The sequence below is a fragment of the Eubalaena glacialis genome, chromosome 1 (genome assembly GCF_028564815.1).
Source record: "Eubalaena glacialis isolate mEubGla1 chromosome 1, mEubGla1.1.hap2.+ XY, whole genome shotgun sequence".
Taxonomy (NCBI): Eukaryota; Metazoa; Chordata; class Mammalia; order Artiodactyla; family Balaenidae; genus Eubalaena; species Eubalaena glacialis.
Genome location: NC_083716.1, coordinates 46,172,074 through 46,195,681, shown reverse-complemented (window position 1 = coordinate 46,195,681; position 23,608 = coordinate 46,172,074). Strand labels below are relative to the sequence as shown.

Here is a 23,608-nt window from a genome sequence, read left to right as displayed (position 1 = left end):
CTAGCTATAAAAATGCATGACTCATAATAATTTCAAATTCAAAATTAAGAATATAGCTTAGTGTGTTCAAAGGATGTCCCCCCCCCTTTTTTTTTTGGCTGCACCACGTGGCTCATGGGATCCTAGTTCCCCCACCAGGGATCGAACCTGGGACCCTGGCATTGAGTGTGGAGTCCCAACCAATGGACGACTGGGCAGTTCCCTCAAAGGATGTCCTTTTACCTGTAACTTTGGGAGTTCATAGATGTATTTTTCTTTAATAAAACAATTAACCTTTAAAAGCATGATGCTCTCTATTGCTGACCCAATCATACTTATTTGAAAAAGGAGGAAGAGGCATGAAAAAATTCATCCTAAGAATCTTATAGGTAGAATCAGGGTTTGTAGTACTTGAGATTTTCTGCTTAAGATGTGCCTTAAAGACAAGTTCAGTTAAGTCATGTGGACTACTTAAAAACTGGTACACACAATTTTGGGATCAACTTTACCTACTATAATACACAAAACCATACATTAAAAAAATATCAATGATCATACTTAATATAGGAACACTGATGGTTTAGTTGCACTGATTCCTGTTACTTCCAAGGTAATTCTGGATCCTACCAAGTAGAAACATGATTGACTACTACTGAGAATTCAAGTGTCTGCAAAGAAATGAGAATGTTTACCTGTTACCTTTGTCAATTTCAAATTATGTCTGCTATATTAGGTATATATTTTCCCTTCTAACCCATGAAATCCAAAAACCTAATTTCTCTTAAAAAATATAGTAACTACTCCTGTCTTAACTCTTTTATTGCTCCTAATTATTTTCAGTTTTCATATTTGTTTCTGAATCAGCAATGAAATGTAATGTTTCTGGTCTGAAGAAAGTCTCTTTGAAGAATATTACATAAACACTTGTCTTCAAATTTTTGCTTTTAAGATTATACAGTTTAAAAGAGGATGTAATTCTTATTTTTCTCCCCAAAACAGTTTCTTTACTAGAATTAATCATGTGCCTGATTATCGAGAATGAGGAAATAAAAATCTTCCCATGCCTCTGATCTACCCTCACGACTACTATTTCTGTCAAGGATGTGTGGCTCTGCGTACAGGAGACTTGATATTATGTGTTCCAATACCTTCAGTGTCCCCAGTTCAAGTGTTTGCCACTCCTTGGCTAGAATTCTGGAACATTATTACATTTTAAGACATCCTTCATGACAACTTTAAATCTCATATCACTTTGATCTAAATTTCCACTCCTGGTTTCTTTAATGGATCAATTAAATATCCATGAAGATCAATACAAAGAAGCTACTGTCCCTTTATTATTGACCTGGCCCACTTATAATTATCAGAGTTCATTTTGATTGAAAACACAGAAGACGTATTTTCTCAGTGTCATTACCACGATCAAGAAGAAAACCAAGGTCATAACAGATTTTTCCTAGATTGTTATTAAGAGATTAACGTAGCTTAATCACACCCAATTTACTTTCTAGGTTAACTAAGTAATATTAAATGGTGATAAGAAACTTACAAGTACAATCTGCACATACATGATTTTGAGAATAATTTAATACGTTAACTTCGCCATACAACTATATTGTAACGCCATTTTTAAATGTAAAGAAATGGATCCTTACAAGACCAAAATAACCCACAGTCCATGAGATTGGATTTTCCTTTTTCCTTGTTTTTTTTGTTTCAACAAATGTGCACCACGATGGTTCAACAAGTAAGGCAAATGCCGTGAATATGAAAGCTGTAGTTTGCAATATACCACATCTAGAACCCAGGGGAGGTGAATTAGACACAAGTGGTACTCATTCTAATTAAACGATCAGGAAACATGATGACAGGTTGGTCTGCAGCATCAAAAGTGTCCATTTAAGTGTCTTTTTTCTTAATGATCAGAGGTCCCACGTTGTCTCCAGTTTCTTCATTGTGTTTTGTGTGAGAGCCATCACAGAGTGGGAACTAGGAAGAGAAAGAATGTGAAATGTCTAATTGCAAAAGCAGTATTACGTTTGGCAGAGTGGGGGTGATGCTTAATTCACATATGACATGATAACGCAATAGATTTTTCTTGGCTACCTTTTACAGGTTTTCTTAATGAGCATATGTAAAGTGTACACACTAAGGAGGAGGAAGAAATTGACTTGTGGATAATACACAGATCATTAATTGAATTTCCATTTGTGACATTTGATTGTGGATGTGGAAAACCTTTTCCATGTTTATGTACTAGTTATGTTTCCTTTCTAGTGAGCTACGTCCATGGCCTATCTATTGGTAAGAGCCTAAGTTCATTTGTTTAAGATCAATCTGTTCATTATCCTTTTGCTGATCATCTTTGCAGCAATCTTTTACCCAACCCTTTTTATTTTGCTTATTCGTTCATATCTTTAATTTCTCTACTTTCATACAAATAAGTATTTCCCTTTTTATCATCCTTCATGGAGACTTCTTTCTCCTGGAGATGTGATAAATTTCCATTCCTTTCCAAGATTTCACATTTTAGAAAAAACAGACATTTTGGTGTCCAGTTGAAGGAAAAGGGACAAAACTAAATATTTAACACAGTGTTTCCCAGAGTGAGCTCTGCAAATTAAGAAGTCCTGCAAAATATTCTGATTTAACTTCATTCTGTGTTTAAAAAACATATACAGTTAAGTCACAACATATATTATTATTTTAAAGAGGTTCTGCTATAAAAAACACTATTTTAACCCCAAATTTCCCAAGCTGATTGGATTATGGACACTTTCACTTTGATACCCATTATCACGGTGTTCTACAGAGCACAATTTGCAAAATTCTGTTCTAAGATCCTGTTGCTTCAATATTATTAGAGGCGATTGCTTCCCAAATTGTTATACCTTTATTCATAAATTTATAAAAATTAATTATACATATAAAAATGCTTATTTATAGGTTCTACATTATCATATTCATCATTCATATTCATTATCATATTCATAATGGGATAATGACTGTGTTTAAAATGGGCTTCAATATTTGGTAGGGCTGGTTTTCCTTCACATTACTCTTCTTTGTTAAACCTTTCCTATTTATTCTTTACCTAACTTTATTAAACTTTACCTATTTATTCCTCCAGATAAACTTGAGAATTTTTTGGCCACATCCTATTTTATTCCTCTTGTGTTTTTCATCCTCAGGTCTCATGCATTTTCTAATAAGATCATTTCTGCCTTACATGTTTTATGGTTATTATAATTAGGTATATATTTTCATACCTGACTACTCTTGATATATATTTTATATATAAATATATGTGTGTGTGTCTGTGTGTGTATATATATCACTGTTTTTTGCAAGTATGTCCTTCCTACTGTTAAATGATAAAAATAAGAATGCAACGTTTTAGGTGTCTCCTCGGGATTTTACGATTATCAGTACATTATTTTGTTTTTTCCTTCTATATTATACCTTTAATTTTTTATTTCATGTCAAATGTTGATAGCTAGCATCTTTGTTTTATTCTTGATGTCTGGAATGTACCTGCACTCTAGAATCTAGCTTCACTGTTTAGTATAAGGTACACTGTTGCACTAAAGGAGCCTATTTAGAAGAGTAAAGTAACAGGAGTCCTGGCCTGAAGAGTAAAATCACCCATTACTCCATTAAGGAAGTATAATTTTCAATACCTGAAACTAGACAATGATGGTATATAATCTTAAACTTTGATGAGACGTCTCTATTCTAAGATTAAAATAATATTTGGTTGATGTTAAAGAAATTCAATTTTAATTTTACTATCTGCATATAATTCTGGGAGGCGGTAAATTAGTTAAAAACTACAGAAAAACTCAAGGTATCATCACATCTTATATTTCCAAGTATAAATTATATCTTGGGTGCCAATATAAATTCAATGTATATAAAAGTTACATTATTTCTGTCAATAAGATATGGTACAGTATATTCATATTAAAAACAAGTCCGTGCAACAAAAACATGACCCCAAGCTTTCAGTGTTTTCTTGGCATGGATGAGGAAACAGGCCATAAAAAATCAAACTGAAATGTATCCCACAGCAAAGAACAGCATTTCAAAGTGACATATGTTTAATAAACAAACACAGATGATTTTACAATGAGAATAAAAGTTTACATTGTAAAAAAACTCCATTTTTATAAATAGCACACACAAAACACGTCACTGTATGGTTTTATGCTCACAGGTTATAAAATACATTTCTGAAAAATGAAATATTCATAAAGTAAAAAGTCTCGAATAATTTACTAAAATAGCATATTTAACTTTTTTTTTTTCAAGATTTTTTTTTCATGTGGACCATTTTTAAAGTCTTTATTGAATTTGTTACCATATTGCTTCTGTTTTGGGGGGTTTTTTTGGTTTTCTGGCCGCAAGGCACGTGGGATCTTAGCTCACCGATCAGGGATCGAACCCGCGACCCCTGCATTGGAAGGCTTAACCACTGGACCACCAGGGAAGTCCCTAACTTTTATTTGTATTTTAATCTCACATTGAAAATACTAGAAAACTAATATATTTTCTCAAATTATTTTTCTCCATATATAAAGAACAGGAGAGAAATCTATAGAGAAATATACAAAAGATAAGAAAGCCATACATCTAAAATGAGGATATAATTTTATAATAATCTGGTTCTGCCTAAAAATGGAAATTCACATGTTTCATCATGGTCTTAAAAGTAAACAAGTAAAAAATAAATATTTCTTTAGGGGTTCCCTGGTGGCGCAGTGGTTAAGAACCTGCCTGCCATTACAGGGGACACGGGTTTGAGCCCTGGTCTGGGAAGATTCCACGTGCCGTGGTGCAACTAACCCTGTGCACCACAACTACTGAGCCTGTGCTCTAGAGCCCGCGAGCCACAGCTACTGAGCCCGCGTGCCACAACTACTGAAGCCTGTGCACCTAGAACCCGTGCTCCGCAACTAGAGAAGCCACCGCAAAGAGAAGCCAGTGCACCACAATGAAGAGTGGCTCCCGCTCGCCGCAACTAGAGAAAGCCCACGTGCAGCAACGAAGACCCAATGCAGCCAAAAATAAATAAATAAAATAAATAAATTTTAAAAAGATTAAAACAAAAAAAAATCTAAAAAATATTTCTTTGAAAAGTAGTGAGTTGGGGGAGGGATACATTGGGATATTGGAATTGACATATACACAGTACTGTATATAAAATAGATAACTAGTAAGGACCTACTAGTATAGCACAGGGAACTCTACTCAGTACTCTGTAATGACCTATACGGGAAAAGAATCTAAAAAAGAGTGGGTATATGTATATGTATAACTGATTCACTTGCTATACACCTGAAACTAACACAACATTGTAAATCAACTATACTCCAATAAAAGTTAAAAAAAAAAAGTGAATAAGGAGATCCTGGCTATTTGTTAATAAACTTTCATGCTTCTTTAAAGTACATAAAGCTTTGTATGCCTTTAAAATGTAAACTCGGTATTCAAAATCATTCTGCTCAGAGGCACAGATATCTTTTAATAGTACTTCCTATATCACTTAACACTAGTCAGAATAATCTCCCAAACTTCATGTGAAGATTAGGCATTCTCATATTTATCCATTAGAGATGTCTCATTTTAAGTTAATGAAAAGACTAAACATTTTTTTCAACCAAGAGCCAAAATGAGTTATTTCAAGATAGGATTAGCAATTTCTTAAGAATACATTGTATGTGTTAATGGAATATATTTATTAAAATTAATTCATGATTCTGATATACAGTATAAATGAATGAATGGTAATTACTTGCCTTTAAAATTCAGATGGTAAATTACATAACAATATTTGTGTTTTTCCAGAAGGTGCCTTGTTTCATTTTTGACCTTTCTATACAGGAGAAAAAAAACATGTGGTGGATATATACTTTCAAACGTAATCTAGGAAGTATAGCAGTTTTTGTATTAAATAATAATATAATGAAAATGTGAATTTTATTAACTCATTAAAAATTTTAAATGTGTTAAAAATGTCAAGCAAAGAGCTGAAATTACAAAAAACACAAAGGGTATATTTAATTCAGCTCATGTATCAATACTTAAAAATAAAAGAATCAGAAAATTGATGAGAAAAAAGTTTAGCTCACAGATGATTTTAACATTTGTTCTAAGATGTTAACCTTTTTTTATTAACAAATCCTGGAGAAAAGTTTGTGAATTAAATTGGTTGAATTTCCTGTATGTCCAGAAAATATCCTATCATATTCGTTAACCCAATTAGAAAACTACGAATCCCAAATACCTTTAAAACTAGAGAAGAGAGGGTGCGGAGAAGAGGTGGAAATAAATGTTTAGGGGTAAAAAACACTAGAGGTCCTTGCTCTCTACTTGGAAAGCTAGCAACCTTGTCAGGGTCTTCATAAAAAACACAAAACTTGTTTCTTTTTAATGGTCCCACATCTCAAGTTATGATGTTTCTGTTTTTAGGGTGATTCAAGATGGAAATAAATAACTGTTCATCCTTGACTTCTCTCTTCTACTTGCAAAAATTAAAAAAAATTTTTTTGAATCTTCCTTCTCCAAACTTTGTATTTTTAATTAGAGTTTGGATTATATTTTCCAAGGAAGTTGCCTGGGGCCATTTGGCTCATTACTATAAACTGCTCTGAGAAACAAGCTTGCTTCCGTTGAGAAAGAAAATAAAAGCAATGAGAGCTTTGAGACTAAACAAGAGAATATGACATTTTATACCATTCTTATGTACTTACTTTAGTAAGATGTATGATAGTAGATATAGTAGGAAAATATGTAAGAAAAATTAAGATTTTACAAGACTGTCTTTTTTTTTTTTTTAATTTAAATTTTATTTTTTTGGCTGCGTTGGGTCTTCGTTGTTGTGCGCAGGCTTTCTCTAGTCACGGCGAGCCCGTGCTGCCCTTCGTTGCGGTGCACGGGCTTCTCATTGCAGTGGCTTCTCTTGTTGCGGAGCATGGGCTCTACGCACACGGGCTTCAGTAGTTGTGGCACACAGGCTCAGTAGTTGTGGCTCACGGGCTCTAGAGCGCAGACTCAGTAGTTGTGGCGCACGGGCTCAGTGGCTCCGCGGCATGTGGGATCTTCCTGGCCCAGGGCTCGAACCCGTGTCCCCTGCATTGGCAGGCGGATTCTTAACCACTGCGCCACCAAGGAAGCCCTACAAGACTGTCTTTATGTGGATTGGGCAAGCAATGTAACCAGTGATCAGAATATTGTTTCTATGAAGAAATGGAGTCAGTGCAACTCACTTTTTTTTTTTTGGCCCCGCTGCGCCGCTTGTGGGATCTTATTTCCCCAACCAGGGATCGAACCCACGCCCCCTGCATTGGAAGTGTGGAGTCTTAACCACTGGACAGCCAGGGAAGTCCCATTTCTAACCATTAATAGGGTGGAGACTTTCCATAACTCATACACACACACCCACACCCACACACAAACCCACCAAAAACAAACCCACCACGAATAAAAAAACCCAACTCAAATCTGGAAATTGTAAAGGAAAGAAAATGATTCTACACAGTTACATTTCATTTCAATTTCAGTTGAGCTCCTGGCATGAACTGGCTCACCTTTCCTCTCTTTCTTGATTATCTCTTAGTCTGCCTTCTCCTGCTGTCCTTGTTCAAATCTCTCCTGCCTCCCCAATGGCCACCATACAACTCAGCAAACGACATAATCTACCCCAGGTGAGTGGGGGGTGGGAATCTAGTAAGACTATGTTGCACACTCTTCCCTCTGACATCAATGTTCCCTCACCTTGTTTCGAAAGTAAGACTATCTCTTTCTTTCTAAGGCCGAGTCTGAAATCTGTGCTCGTACTCTCCTTTCCTTCCACCCCTCTCAACATACCACTGTCTCAAATAGTATCTTTGCCTGTAGTTGCTTTAATCATTTCCCTTGTATTGGTTCCTTTCCTTCTCACTTCACTTAGGGACAGCCCTTTTGTGAAATACTATGAAACAGTCCAGTTTCTGAAATAGCAGAGGGCACACCAATCGGGGGGAAGAGAGGAGGAATGAAGTGTGTTAAAAACATGTAATTTCTGCACATGACTAAGAGATCTGATTCATTAGGTCTGAGAAAACTGCTCAAAATGATAGAAACACACAACAGGTTACTCGTGACTGTACCTTAAGAATGAATTAGAGGGGGGAGGGACAAAATTAAGAGTATGGGATTATCAGATACAAACGACTACACATAAAATAGATAAACAACAGGATTTACTGTATAGCACAGAGTATTATATCCAATAGCTCATAATAACCTATATTGGAATATAATCGGCAAAAAAAACCCCTCCAAAACTGAATCACTATGCTGTACACCTGAAACTTACAAAGTATTGTAAATCAACAATACTTCAATTAAAAAAAAGAATGAATTAAAACTGAATTAGTTTATATCACATATAACTTTTTTTTTTAGATAGGAGTTTAAATTTTGTTGTATTAGAAACACAACTGGTGTATGAGGAAAAAACTACTGAACATAAACTCAATATAGCCATCTAATCAAAGGTATCAAGCCTTCTGTGGACAGGCATGTAAGTGTGTGACTTGGCACCTGCGTGACAACCTTAGGAACCTCAGGAATGTGGGGAGATTCCAAAGATGCCGGGAGAATAAGAACATCCACTAACTTGAATAATATTCAAAGTGAACTTTGAATCGACTCATATGGGAATAAAAAGTGCCCAAGATTCAGGGAAAATTCAGAACCGACAAACCAAAGATGCAAAGAGGATTAATAATGGTATAAAAGATAAGCTTAAAAAGAAAGAAGACATTGAGAAAATTGAAAATAAAATGACTGGTCTCGCATTCCTTTCCTTGAAGTCTACCTAAGGGAAACTCTAAATAGTATGATGAAAGAATAATCCTGGAACGTTCTGTTGACTTATAAAGTCTAATAAACATTTAAACCACTAGCTTGGCCTGTGTCCATTTGTGATTCTTCCTGAAATACTTGAGATCTTAGTCCATAAAAGTCCACATTTGCTTTATCGACCCTTTACCCTCTGGAAACACCCAACCAAAGCAAACGCCCTTTACTTGGCTTCAAAGCTAAGCTTCAGCATTCACTCAAGCAGTCATCATATTTTTTTCTTTCCATTCACTGTCATATTTACTGAAATTTTGCCATGTATTCAGACTTCTGGCATTTCTTTAGTAGTAATTCATACTGTAATCCATTTGGACACAGCTTCTATTCTAATTATTCTGTGAAAATGACACCAAAAGGTCAGTTGCCTAATTGTTTAACCCCACAGTCTTAGTATAATAGTCTATTCACCTCCTCGTCTTTTGCACAAGCCAATGTTCACAATCAAACCTTCTTTGAAACTTTTCCCTTTTCCACTGTGAAGCCACGATATTCTTAGTTTTCTTCTAACTCTGGGGCCCATTTCATCTCCTTTTTTGGCTCTTCTCTTTACAAAATGCAGAAAATTCTCCAAGATTTCATACTTAGCCCTTGATTTTTATCTGTACCAAGGATCTGCTGCATTCCTACCCTTGACTCATCAGTTTTGCTGATCGCTATCTCCAACCCTCATGTCTCAGCTTTAGTCCCACATTTCAGACTGTCTGCTGTACATTTCCATTCAAATGTCACCTCAATGTCACTCTTTGAAATTGAACTCCTCATTGGTGTCCTGGAAAATGAGCCATTCACCCCAAATTCCTTATTTCCGTTGATGGCACCACCTCTTCTAACCCTACAATCCTATCTTAAGATACTTCAATGAGCTTTAGTCTTCCTCCCCCAATCTTTCACACAAATCAGTCATTGCATTTGGCTGATCCTTGCCTCAAAATGGTTCATGTATCTGTTCATGCTTCTCCATTCCCACGGCCAGCACTCTGGTGTAAGTATAACTTTATGTCTGAAATCCCTGACAAGAAGCTCCCCCATGTTGGGAGGCACAAATTCCTCACGCTGGTACTCAAGACTCTCCTCAATTTGGACTTATTCCTGCGGGGAGGGAGGTGCAAGGACCAGACTAGTTTCCTCATCCATCCCACTTTCACTCATGAGTCCTTTCCCACAGATTCTGAGAAAGAGTCCCCAATACTTGCTAGTGTATTCCAATGCCACCAATCTTTCCAGGGGCAATTTAACTCCCATGTATATATTACTATGCCTTCCCAGAAAATTCTAGCCCACAGTGCAACAAGCTCTTCCCTTTATTTAAAGCACTCGTACTGCATCTACTACACACATCTATGATACCTGCTGTTTTGCTATTTAACTGTTCTCAAGCATGTATATAGTAATAGAAACTAAATGAACTACTTAAGATCACTGACTAAAGAACTATTACAACTCCGGACTTAGAAATTCCTTAATTTCTAAAGGTATTACTTTTTATATTTTGGTGAGCAACAAGAGAATGATACCTATTATAGGTGTTAATTTTTAAAAAACAAACCAGATCTAGTCTACAGAATATTACTGAGGATTATTTTCTAGCAACTCCACTAGTACTTATAAACAATCCCACACTCCAAATGAACAGTGCTCTTCTTAAGGAACAATTTTTGTAATGGGACTATTAATTTTTGGTTCATATTCCATATGTTCATCAAGCAGTTTTCAGACACAATGACATAATCTAAGCACTCTATCACCACTGGATTATACAGTATCAATTATATCCGGAGAAGGGGGTTAGTGGAATATGCTTTCCAGTACCTAGTATGTGACTTCTTCCTTATCTGTGATATGTGATTTGTGATAATGGCTTTCCACTGTGGGAAGAGGTCCCTGACATAACATGCTTTCAGAAATAGATACATCATTTTTATTGTCTATTTTCTTAGGCCTTACAGTGTCATCTTTAGTAAAATCCATTTTATTTAAATGCTAATAGTGGCAGTACACACAGTATTTCACCATATTTCTCTAAATATACCAGAAATTCTGAAGTCATTCAATGTATGAAGCTTTTCAAGATGACCTTAGGAGAGTATTTTACCATCTTCAGATCACCAGCTGTCATCGCTATCTAAAAGCTGCAGATATCACAGAGATAATTCCAGACGGAACTTGATAAAATGCAATTCTCACAAAAGAAAATAAGGATACAAAAAAATCCTGTGTTAGATAAGATATTTAAATATAGGAGCTGCAGCTTAAAGAAAGCTTAGGATACAGGGTCAATACGTATGTACCAGGTAAGAAATTTTCAGGGGTAATTTTCCAAAAGTTTCTCTTGATATTTCTAAAACTTGTGCTAGAATCTAGGAGCTTGAAGTCTCAAGGGAAAATAAATGACCTCTTCTGTTTCTCTTTGTATTTAGGCTGCATACTCCTCTTCCTGGGATAGTGAATGCTAACACCCACTTGGGGAGGAAATTCTAAGCATAAATAAAGGGATTTTTCTCTCTTCTTTGGCCAAGAATGTGGTTATATTTGCCTAACTCAACGAGGGTACGATGCAATTTCACTGCATGGTGGTTATACATTTTAGTAAATATATTCCTGAAGAGTACACAGAAAACAGAGAAAAACAGAATCCATTAAAAAAAAGGAAGCAAAGGAAAAGGGATATCTTGATATTTGATGGTACCAGTGTGACAGAATAGTTTAAACGAAATGTTGCATTAAAGACGGCACTGGCATAAAGGACTTGCTTCTCTTACCTTCTTGGACCTCCAACAACGGCAGTACACAGCTTTATCTCCCAAATCCTCCATGTCAAAAGCATGTACTACCTTGGGGTTGTCTTTCTGGATGTGAGGATTTACCATAGATTTGTTGCGATGATCTTTGACATAAAATCTTTTGTAAGCTAGATAACCAGCTGCAGCTGTCCCAGCAGCAATGGTAACCGCTGCAATCCATTCAACTAGAGCAGGGAAGGAAAACAGGAATGATTATCAAAACCAAAATCTATACTAATAATCTAACACAAACGTTCAGGAAATCCAGTTTTTGAGTACTAAGCATCCCAACAGTCAAAGGTGTTTAACATTAAAAAAATGATCAGAACACACTGGTGAAGCAGTCCCTTGTTAAAACCTTCCCCAGCCCTTACAGAGGCAATTGTGTATTTTCTATTCAGTATTGTTAGCTAAGTTAAGATAGAAGAGGGAAACTTAAAAATTATTTTATAATTGGAGAAGAAACAAAGTTTAGTAATCTTTTTAAAGTGTTCATAAATAGATTTAAAATAACCTGTGAGCCTGCAGATACCTATTGCTTTAAAAAAAAAAAGATACATATAAAAATTCAGATTACTAATAAGGCCATAAAAATTCAGATTACAAACAAGACCCTCCTCATCCCTCTAAAAATCAGGAGGTGATTATGTTAACAAAACGACTCATCAGAGTTCTTTTTTTTTTTCTTTTTGGCCACACCTGAAGCATGCAGAATCTTAGTTTCCTGACGAGGGATTGAACCTGTGGTCCCTGCAGTGGAAGAGTGGGGTCTTAACCACTGGACCGCCAGGGAAGTCCCCGAGTTCATTTCAATAGTAGGTCCTTTAGTCATTTAAAAATGCATAACCATAAACAGAATTGGTATCCAAAGAAAAAGAAAGGACAAATAAAATAAAACCAACCCTTAATATTAAACATTCAGAGGAATATATCCAGCAGCATTCTGGGCTTCAAGTCATTCAAAAGCTTTGTTTTTGTTTTTTAAATTTCAAAGTGTCTCATTAAAATAAAACTCAGAAGGTACTAATTTTATAGAAAACATAATATAATTAGTTAGATTCTCCTTTAATAAATTCTAAATTTCCATTATCCACCAGTGGATGATCTGAATTCCCTACAAACTTCATTTTAAATTTAATGACATTTTTCTGTGCAATTATTTGCTTGACTAATAGGCCATCTATTTATTCTGTTCACGTAGCTTTTCAAGGATCCCTTAGAAATCCAAGCACTTAACAACTACCCCAGTTCCAGAGAATTTTGGAGAGGAGAGAGTTCTGCATAGTCTGGTTAGCCTCAGCCTCAGAGGAGAGCTGTCTATTCCCAGCATGGAGTGGACTGCAGGAAGAAGTTGAACAGGGGTCAGGATAAACACACTGGACTGCGTCCCAGCATTTCCTAAGTCAGATCTTCACAGTGTTTGAAATAAGTTCCCAGACTATCAAATAAAGCCCTAGAGAGATAAGTACAAAAAACACATTCCAAGACCAAATAAAAACATATAATGAATAATTAACTGTATGGCTTACTTACACTACTGAGTCAAATTTCTTATTGTACTAATGTGATTAATCACTGAACCTAATGGTTCCTTACATAAAATTGGAGTTCATTCTTACAAAACTCTAATGGAAAGGAACAACCACTCTCACACTTAGTTCCTTTTATCTTGGTCTTCTCTTCTAGCTTATTTAATAATGTAGTTTTCATCAAGTATTCCTAATTAGCATGTTCCTTGGATTCTATTTTCAACCACAGTTATTTTTCTCTATGAAAAAATTTAGTTTGTTTTCCTGCCCACACAACAGTTCTATTCCTCCCTGCTATAATCCCCTAAAATAAACATTAACTTTATGCCCTTCCCAGACGCTGTATGACTGAGAAAAGTTAATAAGTCATTTGATAGCTTCAAACCTTTGGCTTCATTGAAAGATACTTTAAACTACACACCTTGTGTAGATTTGCCCTGAATTTTTAAATTTTTATTTATTATTTTAAAACATTTGTTTTATTATGAATGTCATCATTTTTTCTCATTGGTAAAGGATACTTTCTTTTTTTTTTTTTGGCTGCGCTGCACAGCTTGTGGGATCTTATTCCCCCAACTAGGGATTGAACAGGAGCCCACGGCAGTGAAAGCTCCAGTCCTGGAGCTGGAGTCCTAACCACTGGACCGCCAGGGAATTCCCTGCCTTGAATTTTAGTGCTGCTTCATGGTAACATTCTGTGGCAACTCCAAGCAGGGCTGAAACTTTACTGATTTCTAGCTTGATTCATGATCTTCCTTTCTGATGCATTTTTACCATGGAAGTCCCTTGAGAAAATGTCAGGAGTTATAGCAATCTACTTCTTAGCTAATGGAAAGCCACTCTGAATAGTTAATGTACCTATCACAAAATGGGCTAAAATACTGCTTTGCCCATATATATTCAATTATGTTTGCTGAATGTTAAATCCTTAGTATAAACTTAAAAGAGGGAAATATCCCAAAAGACTGAAATAATACAATTCCCTAAATGCTGTTGATCTTAGTTATACCTTACTTTTGAGGTGAAGTTTGAAGTAATCTCTATCAGATTTGTTTTAATGATGCCTACATATTACATAAAGGCCTTAGATCCAAAGAACAACTACAGTTGGTTAGGATTAATTGGTCTCATGATATAAAAAAAGAATCCTATAGGAATTTCTACCTGAAACTTACGATAGGCCACAAGAATCTTTCTCAGCCATCAAAACATCCTTCTATTCTCTTTTCTCATTATTACCAACTGAATCCATATGGTGACTTTTTAAAAACCTTTACTTCCCTTGGATTTTTTTGATGGTGGAAGAAATGACAGAATAACTGACACAGAGGGAACTAACTCTAGATATTACCCAAGAGTGGCTGCCCTGTGGGGAATCAAAACATGCACTCTGTGACCCTACCCCCTAAGGAGGGTCACTAATGAACCTTTATAAATGTCATAGCACCATATGTGTGTTAGGAAATGGCTTTGCATTTGCTCCAATGAGTTTTTTAGACTCACAGAGCCAGATAAGGTCTTAAGAAAACAATTTCCATCCCTCCCCCCTTCCCAAATTCTAATTCTCTAACCTCATTAGAGACAAATGTAAAAGTTCCCAGAATAAGAAAAATGTTGCTGTTTTATCATTTCATTACTGTAGCCTGAATCAGTCTTTTCTGGCAAAAAGCTATGGATGCCACTAGCAACTCTAGGGAAAAGAAAGAAAAGGAAACTATATGGAGATAGACAAGAATGATGATGGATTCAAAAGTCAACAATTACAATAGAGAAAGAATTGAAAACCCAATACAGTAAACAAATAAACAATAAAACCCAAGTAACATTTAGTTCTTAATAGTGTACATGCCTATTAAGTACAGACACCATCTCAGGTTGAACAAGGGACTATATCAAGACCCAATTTCTAAAGATATTTCAGTTGGCACCTTTCAGACATTCTTTCAAAACTGTTGTCCATAAAGACACAGACCTACTAGAGAATGGACTTGAGGATATGGGGAGGGGGAGGGGTGAGATGTGACAGGGTGAGAGAGTGTCATGGACATATATACACTACCAAATGTAAAATAGATAGCTAGTGGGAAGCAGCCGCATAGCACAGGGAGATCAGCTCGGTGCTTTGTGACCACCTAGAGGGGTGGGATAGGGAGGGTGGGAGGGAGGGAGATGCAAGAGGGAAGAGATATGGGAACATATGTATATGTATAACTGATTCACTTTGTTATAAAGCTAACACACCATTGTAAAGCAATTATACTTCAATAAAGATGTTTAAAAAAAAAAAAAAAAAAAGAAAAAACCTTAGAAAAGACATTTATAGAAAAAAAAAAAAAAAAAAAAACTGTTGTCCAGAAATATCCTAAGCCTTATTTTTGCCTCTTCTACTTTATCCTTACTTCCCTTTTCTGTACACCTCTCTCAAGGTATAGTGTTCCTATAGTTAGATCAAACCCCTACCTTGCTTAACAATGCTCTCTATCTATACAAATACCATGAATACATCAATATAAAGAAAATACAAAAAATACATTTCTAAATAATCCCTCCGTTTCTTACTCTTCCCCTGGCAATCTTTGTATAATCTTTGGTTTTCTCTCTTAGGATTATTCAGAGATAGAGAAAACATCAACTTGTTCCCAAATCCCACACCCATATTTATAACTCATTTCTTTACTGTGGGAAATCATTTTGCTTTAACCTAAGACAGAAATCTCACCCCGCTTCTTTTCCTTTAGCCCCTTTGGTAGCCCCAAACTGTCCTCTCCTACCCAGTGTCTACTGCCATAGAATCAGAATGTTCCTTCCCCCTCAGGAGGGGGGGAGGGGAGCTGTGTTTAAATCTTTGCCTCCCTTAGGTCCCCCTCAGATTGGTAGGCTGTGCCTGGTAACATTTTTCTCTCAAGGCCTGGTGTACAGGCAGTGTTCAATGTTAGTTAAGTAAAAAGAAATAATAGATTCCTAATTTGAATTTGCAACTCCATCTGTCCATCCTACCATCACATTGCTCTTATACCAAATGACTTCTCTTTGGCCTCATCTTAACCTATTGTATCAAACTGTGGAGTTTCAATGCTTCCTGAGATTAAAAATAAAACTTCATTATGGAACCCTTCAGACATACACAGAAAATAGTGTAATGACCTCCCATTTACCCTCACCCAGCTCCAACAAGTATCAACTCACTGCCAATCTTGTTTCATCTACAGCCCCCAAATCCCCTATTATTTATTGTTCATAACCCATAGGAGCTAACTCCTGTATTCACAGTATGATCTGCACATTCCTTCTCAGATTAAAAACAAACCCTTGAATAGTTACTTTAAATGACTCAATAAATTTATTGAACCCAAACAGTATTTTTATATGTTGAAGTTAAATGGATTGGAAAATTATGAGTTAGTTTCAACAAAAGAGACAACGATATAACAGTCAGAGAATAAGAACTTATGAAATTTAGTTTTGGTTACAAGCATTGTAGTGCTCAGGGTTTGGGAAGTACAATAAAGCACAGGCAGATAGACTAATGCCTATTTTGTAACTGGAGGATAAAGCAAAATATGAAGAAAAAAGTGACTTGAGGGGACAGCAGGAAGAAGGAAGGCCTTTAAAAATATTTGGTTTAGTTGGCTTTTTTTTTTTTTTTTTAATGAGGGTGAATTATGAGTGACTTTGGGCTGAAGAGAAGAAAATCCCTGTGAATGAGAGGACAGAAGAATTAAGAGCAATTGGTATCATTACTGAGGCAAGAGCTTAAGGAAGCAGGAGAAAATGGCATCTGGATGATATAGAGAAAATAGCCTCAGATAATCTCTTCCTTGCAAATAGAAGGGAAGGGATTAAGGATGAGAGCAGATTCAATGAGTCTTGGAGGTATTAAGGAGCAAGAAGTTTAGTAAACTTCCTAGAGGTCATCTATTGGGTATGAGGAGGACTCATTAGAGAATGGGGACTCTGTAGCAGTGAAAGCCACTTAATGTTTCTTAATGTTTATTACAGTTTCTGAAACTGTAATAAATATTTGGTATCACATAAAAAATAAGTTTGGTATAAGTATGTCAATTATACCTCAATAAGGGAAAAAGAAGTTTGGTAATATCGACCAAATGGGCATCAAAAGCCATCTCACTGACTGGGATCTTCGGATTACCATTCCAATCACTCATCCTCACTGCCTTTCCCAGATTCATGTCCTGACCTGATCTCCATTCATTTTATTTCTAACCCACCCATTATTTTTTTCCTGAATATAAACAAGAATTCTGCATGCACATACACACCCTTTTATTTTTTATTTAACATATACTTAGTGCTTACCACTGCCAAATACCATTCTAAGCCCTTTATAATTATATAGTATATACACAAATTATAAAAATATATACATAATTCACTTACTTAACTGAGAAAAGACATGGTCATCTTCCCCCAAATCAAAAGATCTAAATTGATTTTCAATCTATAGGAATGAACAGGTTTGGTTTAAACACTGAGAGTAGAACAATTTGAGATCTAAACATTACAAAACAGATATTCTGTCCCTACCTTGCCACACCACTATATTTGAGGAAGAAAGCACCGGTAGAAGTGATTTACAAAGGCTTTGGGGTCCCTCCCCATAGTCCTCACAGCAGTCCTTATGCTTTTAGGTGAAATAAAAAGTGGTTACTTTTGGGCTTCCCTGGTGGCGCAGTGGTTAAGAATCCGCCTGACAATGCAGGGGATACAGGTTTGAACCCTGGTCTGGGAAGATCCCACATGCTGTGGAGAAACTAAGCCCGTGCGCCACAACTACCGAGCCTGCGATCTAGAGCCTGCGAGCCACAACTACTGAGCCCGCGTGCTACAACTACTGAAGCCCGCGCACCTAGAGCCCATGCTCTGCAACAAGAGAAGCCACCGCAATGAGAAGCCCACGCACCGCAACGAAGAATAGCCCCTGCTCGCTGCAACTAGAAGAAAGCCCGCGTGCAGCAACGAAGACCCAACACAGCCAAAAAAAAAAAAAAAAAGTAGTTCTCGTAACAAAGTTGAGTACCTAAAGTTTAAGCTAATAACCCAACTGATGAAGCAATTTCCTATCCCTTAGAAAATGGCAAAATAATGGGAAAGTCACCTTTGGATTCCCATATAGTTAGATCAAAAAAATAACAAACTTGTCTTGATTACAAGAAAGATTAGCTTATAGTCTTAAGAAGTCTTAGGGTTCACCTATTTCACATTTCAATAGTATGCTACCTAAATGGAGTTTAGTGCCCAATTATACAAAATGACTCCACATTAAAAAAAAACACTTTGGAATCTTTTGTCCCATATCACACAAGTGCAAACTGTCTTCCTATAAGATTATCAGTGGCTCAAGTCACATGAATATCTTATTTTACACAGTTGTCCAATTCCTGGGAAAACTTTTTTTTTTACAATAAAAGTCACTCCCTATTTTAAATGTACTAAGGTGCCTCTATTTAAAGGAGCCTAAAGATGAGTATCCTTTGAAATACGTTTTGCAAATAATCACCTCCTATATACCGCATTAGTAACTTAAAAATGTCATGGGTTATCACCCTCACTCTGACAGATAACTTTTGGCAACAAGTGGAATTCTCCAATTTATAGAATCTATTACAAAATTAGGGCCAAGTTAGTAGGGACCTTTTTTTTTTTTTTTTTGATGATTCTTTTTTATTTAACAATGATGATTTTTTAATTTTTTTAAAATTTAATTTCATTTATTTTTTATATAGCAGGTTCTTTTTAGTTATCTATTTTATACATATTAGTGTATATATGTCAATCCCAATCTCCCAATTCATCCCATTACCACCACCATCCCCCCCACTTCCCTGGTAGTAGGGACCTTTTTTGACAGAACCTGGCACTCCAGATGCTCAATATTTACTAAATGAATCAAGTAGACTATTTTAAATTAATTTCTGGACAATCTACCTTTACCTAACTACTGTTACAGGTAACCAAACCTTGAGGGTGGTATTTTATACCTGGGCAAAGATCACATGTATCTCGTAGCGGTACAAACTATTATATTAACAATTATACTACCACCAAGAATTGTTATAAAGTGAAGCTCTAGAAAGTCTCTTAATTTTAATCGGACCTTCTGTGAAGTAACATTTCCAAACGCTAGGTACTAGCACAAGGGAAGCAAGGCTGAGAAAGGTGAAGGCTCAGTGAGCTCAGTTTTCAATCCTCTCTCCTGGACTACTGCCACCGAGGTCCAGATGCCAGAGGCATTAAAAACAAAAAACAACAACAACAAAAAACCCTGGGAAAACTGAAGACCTCGGATTGGGTGCCTTCCCTTTAAAAAATGTGCAAAACTAAGCTGTGATTAGTCATGCATCACTTGAGGGTTGAAGGAAATCTACGTTCTCACTCCACGGTAATTTAAACGTTGAGAAGGGGGAAGAGGGGTTTTGTTTTTTGTTTTCACCTTTCCTTTTTTTCCAGGCCCTGTGACACAACAGAAAGGAGTCTCAGGGGAGAACAAGAAAAGCTAGCAGCGCCGCGGGATAGTTAGGGGACTACCCAGACCTGGGTAGATGCCTGCATGGCCCCCACGCCACTTTTGCCCCGGGATCATACCCTGACCTGGCCCCCTTGCCCCGTGTGGCCCGGGGAGCCCGCAGGTCCGCGGAGCGATTGCCCTTCTCCATCTCAAGGTTACAAGACTGGCGGGAACGCAGGGCAGCCGTAACAGCCCGAAGAGGTGCTGAGGGAGCTGCAACTGGTGCGCAGGCCGCCAGCCTCACCCGCTCCCATGCCCCACTTCACCTCGTACGCTGGAAGTCATACTCATGGCGCCGACGCTTGCAAGGATGTGCACAAGACACTGAGCACAGACCGGCTCGAGCGGACAGCGGGAGTCAAGGTGCGACAGGCGTCTGTCCTAAGGGCGAACTGCAGGCTACGACCGCGCAGGCGCCGCGATAGGCCATAAGCACGTGTGTATTAAGCAGCCGGGCTGATGCTGAGCATGCGCGAAGCTGCGTTCCGGGCCTTTAGGAAGTCCTAAGTCCGGATTTTGACAGCCGTAAGAGGTGGGAGGAGGAAAAGACCAAGAGAGGTAGCAACTGAGTTTGCGCAATCCTGAGGGGCTTGGTCCCGGAGCCCAGCGGACGGGCCTTTGGAATAAGGAATCCGGACCAGGTTTTACGTCTCTCCCAGGTGTGCGGATTTATGGGGGCAGAGGGTGTGTGCTGATATAACACTTGCCATAATCAGATATCTAAGGTTTTACCCAAAATTTTCTTGCTTAGTCTGGTACCTGCAAGGCCAGGTCCAGTTTTCACTTGAAATGCCGGACACAGGAACCAACTGTGGTGTCCCATCCCAGAATCTCCCCCTCGCTCCCAGCGTGCATCCCTTTTCTCTGCCTTCCACCCAATTCTTCTTGATCACCTTGGAACTTGCGCTAAGGGTCGAGCGGGAGAGAGAAAAAAACGGCTCATTTCTTTAAAAATAATGTGCTCACTTAAAAAAAAAAATTAAGATTATTCCCTATCTTCTACAGTCTGAAATCAGTGTCGGTTTCAAATTTTTAAAATTAGCTGTTTAGGGGCAGCAATTTGGGGAGGGGGGATAAGATTACTTGAAGGATGTTTTGGAGGTGCGTCTTCTAAGAAGCTGCCTGTTTTTACTCCTGTTGTATCTGTGCAGGGTGGGAGTTGGAGGAGGGAGGTGATTGCAGTTAAAGGGTGGTCTTCCAAGCCTCCCTGGGCACCGCTACTGCCTCCCAACTCTCCTAACGCGTGACTGACTGCCCCTCACAACTGGGAGCCCCTGATGTCTTTGAGCTTAACCCCGGGAAGCGCTGAAGCGCGCACTGAATGAATGAAGGCACACCAGCCCTGGCGGCACCATAAGGCCAACCGGGTGGGAATGAGAAGAGTCGCGAGTGTGGTCGCCTCATCCAGGTCGCCTTCCGCTCGCCCCGGCAGCGCCGAGCGCGCGCCCTGCCGCGGGGGTCCCGTCTGGCGGCCTCTGGGCATGCTCAGTAGCGGCGGCGGCCGCGGGTCGCGCAGTAGGAAGCTCGCGGCGGAGGCGGCGGTGCTGGCGGCGCTGACGCGCGCGCGGCAGCTAAGGGGACTGGAGGACGGCGGGAGGGGGCGGGGGCACGGGAGGTGGGGCCGCCGTCGCCGTCAAGGCCCCAGGGAGCGCAGGGCGCCACCGCCGCCGCCGCTCATCCGCTGGGGTCAGTCTCCTGGGCTGCGCCCGGGTCGGCGGCCGCGGCGGCTGAGCAGCGAGAGCCGGGAGCCGAGAGACGCGCTCCGCCGAGAGTTGGGCAGGGCAGAGCCCGCGCCTTCGCGGCGTCATGGGCCCCCTCCTCGGGCCACAGAGGGCACCAGCCGCAGGAACCCCCGGGCCTCCTCGCGGCCGAGCCTGAGCGACCCCCGGGTTCTCCGGCGTCCCCTCCCTCCGCCTTATTTTCTTTACTGCTCTCGCTGCTGCTGCCGCTTCAGCTCTCCGTTATGGCAACGGAGCCGCCATCCCCTCTCCGGCTTGAGGCGCCCGGCCCCCCAGAAATGCGGACCCCACCGGCAGGCGAGACCGCCCGCGAGGGCACCCCGAAGCCGGCGGGCGGCAGGCTCCGCTTCCTCAACGGCTGCGTGCCCCTCTCGCATCAGGTGGCCGGGCACATGTACGGGAAGGACAAAGTGGGTAAGTGGGGGTGGCGCGGAGCTCGCCGCACCCCTTCCGCCTTACGCGAGCCCCGGGCCGGCCGAGGTAGCCTGGGGCCCGCTGGCCCGGCCGGACGCCCCTCCGGGTGTGTACGCCGCACCCCCGGTCTCTTCCGCTTTCCCCCAGAGCCTCGCGACCCGTGCAGCAGGGGCTCGAAAAGTGGTACGATTGCTGGGGTGTGGGGCGTCAGGCGGGCAGCAGGCGGTGGCGGGGAGAGGAGTGTCTGGTCTCCCCAGGGAGAGTGGGTATTGATTGAAGACGGCTTTCGTTGTTAGTGAAAATAAGGAACTTCGTTTTTACTGGACGGGGAAGTAAATTCTCCCCTGAGCACAAGGTCTGTTTATTATAGGCGGGCAGCTAGTATTGCAAAAGAAAAGGAATGAAATGCAGACGATGCTAATCTAGTGCTTCTCTTTTGGGTGCAGCTGCATAGCTGGAGGGGAAGAAACAAGTGTTTTTTTGTTTTAAGATGTTTGTTTGTTTGGGTTTTGGTTTTGGTTTTGGAAGCTTGTCCTCGTTTATCCGGGATCTCTCTCCGCGCCCGCTTGAGAGGTTTTTCTGGTATCTCCTGGATTTCTCCGGGAGGCGTGGTTTCAGGAATGCTGAAACTCGGATTCACGTTAGGAAATACACCCTACTATTGTACTAGGATGGTACACAGATAAGACAATCAGTTATTCTTGATCATCTTTATAAGATTGCGTCATGGCCTGTGTAGTACATTTTTTGAGTCACGGCGTTTAAAGCACAATCCAGGGCCTTTTTATTCTCTTGGTGATGTAAAAGTTAGGTTTAGAAACTGTAATTCACCTGGCTTAGACTGGTTCCTAGGCCATGATTACTTGGGGAATCAGATGGAGGCGTATGTGAGTAATGCGGATCTTAGACCTGGAAACCACTGAGGACAATTTGGTTTGTGCTGGTAAGATGATTCCGGTTTAGGCTGGTAAGATAATACTGACATTTTTAGGCGAGGTAACTGAAGCCAAGGCTGGTTAAGTGACAAGCCTAAAGTCACAAAGCTACTGTATGTAGAATCTGGAAACCAAGGGTCCTGCTTCAGAGCACTGTTTTTTTCCCACCGTGTATTGTGCTTGTAGAAAACCACTCAAACAAGGATTTTTGAAAATGGATGAGATTGAATGTATGTTATTTCCCAAAGAACAACATTTCCCACTACTTTGATCTTTACCTACTCCTTTTCTCTTTTTCAAAATTAGGGGTTAATGATGTGTCAGTTGCGTGCCTTTCTACCCATTAAATTGTTAGTTAACTTGTTCCTTGAAGTTAGCTCTCTCTATATATTGATACATACATAATTTGTTTTTTTCTGAACTATTTGAGAGTAGGTTGTATATATCATGCCCCTTTACACAGTAATACCTCAGCGAGTATTTCCTGAGAATGTACTTTAGTGTGTATTTCTGTAACCACAGCACATTTATCAAATATGGAAAATTTAACTGTGATACAATGCTTTAATCTGTAGTCCATATTCTGATTTTGTCAACTCTTCCAATAATGTCTTTTATCATATTTGGTTTTTTTGGCATAGGAACTAGTCCAGGATCATTTGTTGCATTTAGTTGTCATGTCTCTTGGAATTCTTTAATTTGTAAGTTTCTCAGCCTTTCTTTTTTTTTTTTTTTATGATATCAATTTTGAAGAGTACAGGCTAGTTATTTTATAAAATATTGTTTAATTTGGATTTCT

The 23,608-nt window shown here is 39.1% G+C and overlaps 2 protein-coding genes across 2 annotated transcripts in view; one reads left to right on the top strand and one right to left on the bottom strand.

Moving 5' to 3' along the window:
* Window positions 1-1,521: 1,521 nt before the first annotated feature.
* CISD1 (CDGSH iron sulfur domain 1) lies at window positions 1,522-20,165 on the bottom strand. Its single transcript, XM_061195972.1, has 3 exons — window positions 19,988-20,165; window positions 11,646-11,851; window positions 1,522-1,968 (listed from the first exon to the last, which is right to left on the bottom strand). The coding sequence occupies exons 1-3, from the start codon at window positions 20,010-20,012 to the stop codon at window positions 1,879-1,881; spliced, it is 321 nt and encodes a 106-aa protein (XP_061051955.1). The 5' UTR covers window positions 20,013-20,165; the 3' UTR covers window positions 1,522-1,878.
* A 1,215-nt stretch (window positions 20,166-21,380) lies between these two features.
* IPMK (inositol polyphosphate multikinase) overlaps window positions 21,381-23,608 on the top strand; it is a 36,300-nt gene continuing 34,072 nt past the window's right edge. The window contains exon 1 of the mRNA XM_061195961.1: window positions 21,381-21,874. Within this exon, the coding sequence (XP_061051944.1) occupies window positions 21,685-21,874 (190 nt within the window). The 5' untranslated portion in view covers window positions 21,381-21,684. The remainder of the gene's footprint in view (window positions 21,875-23,608) is intronic.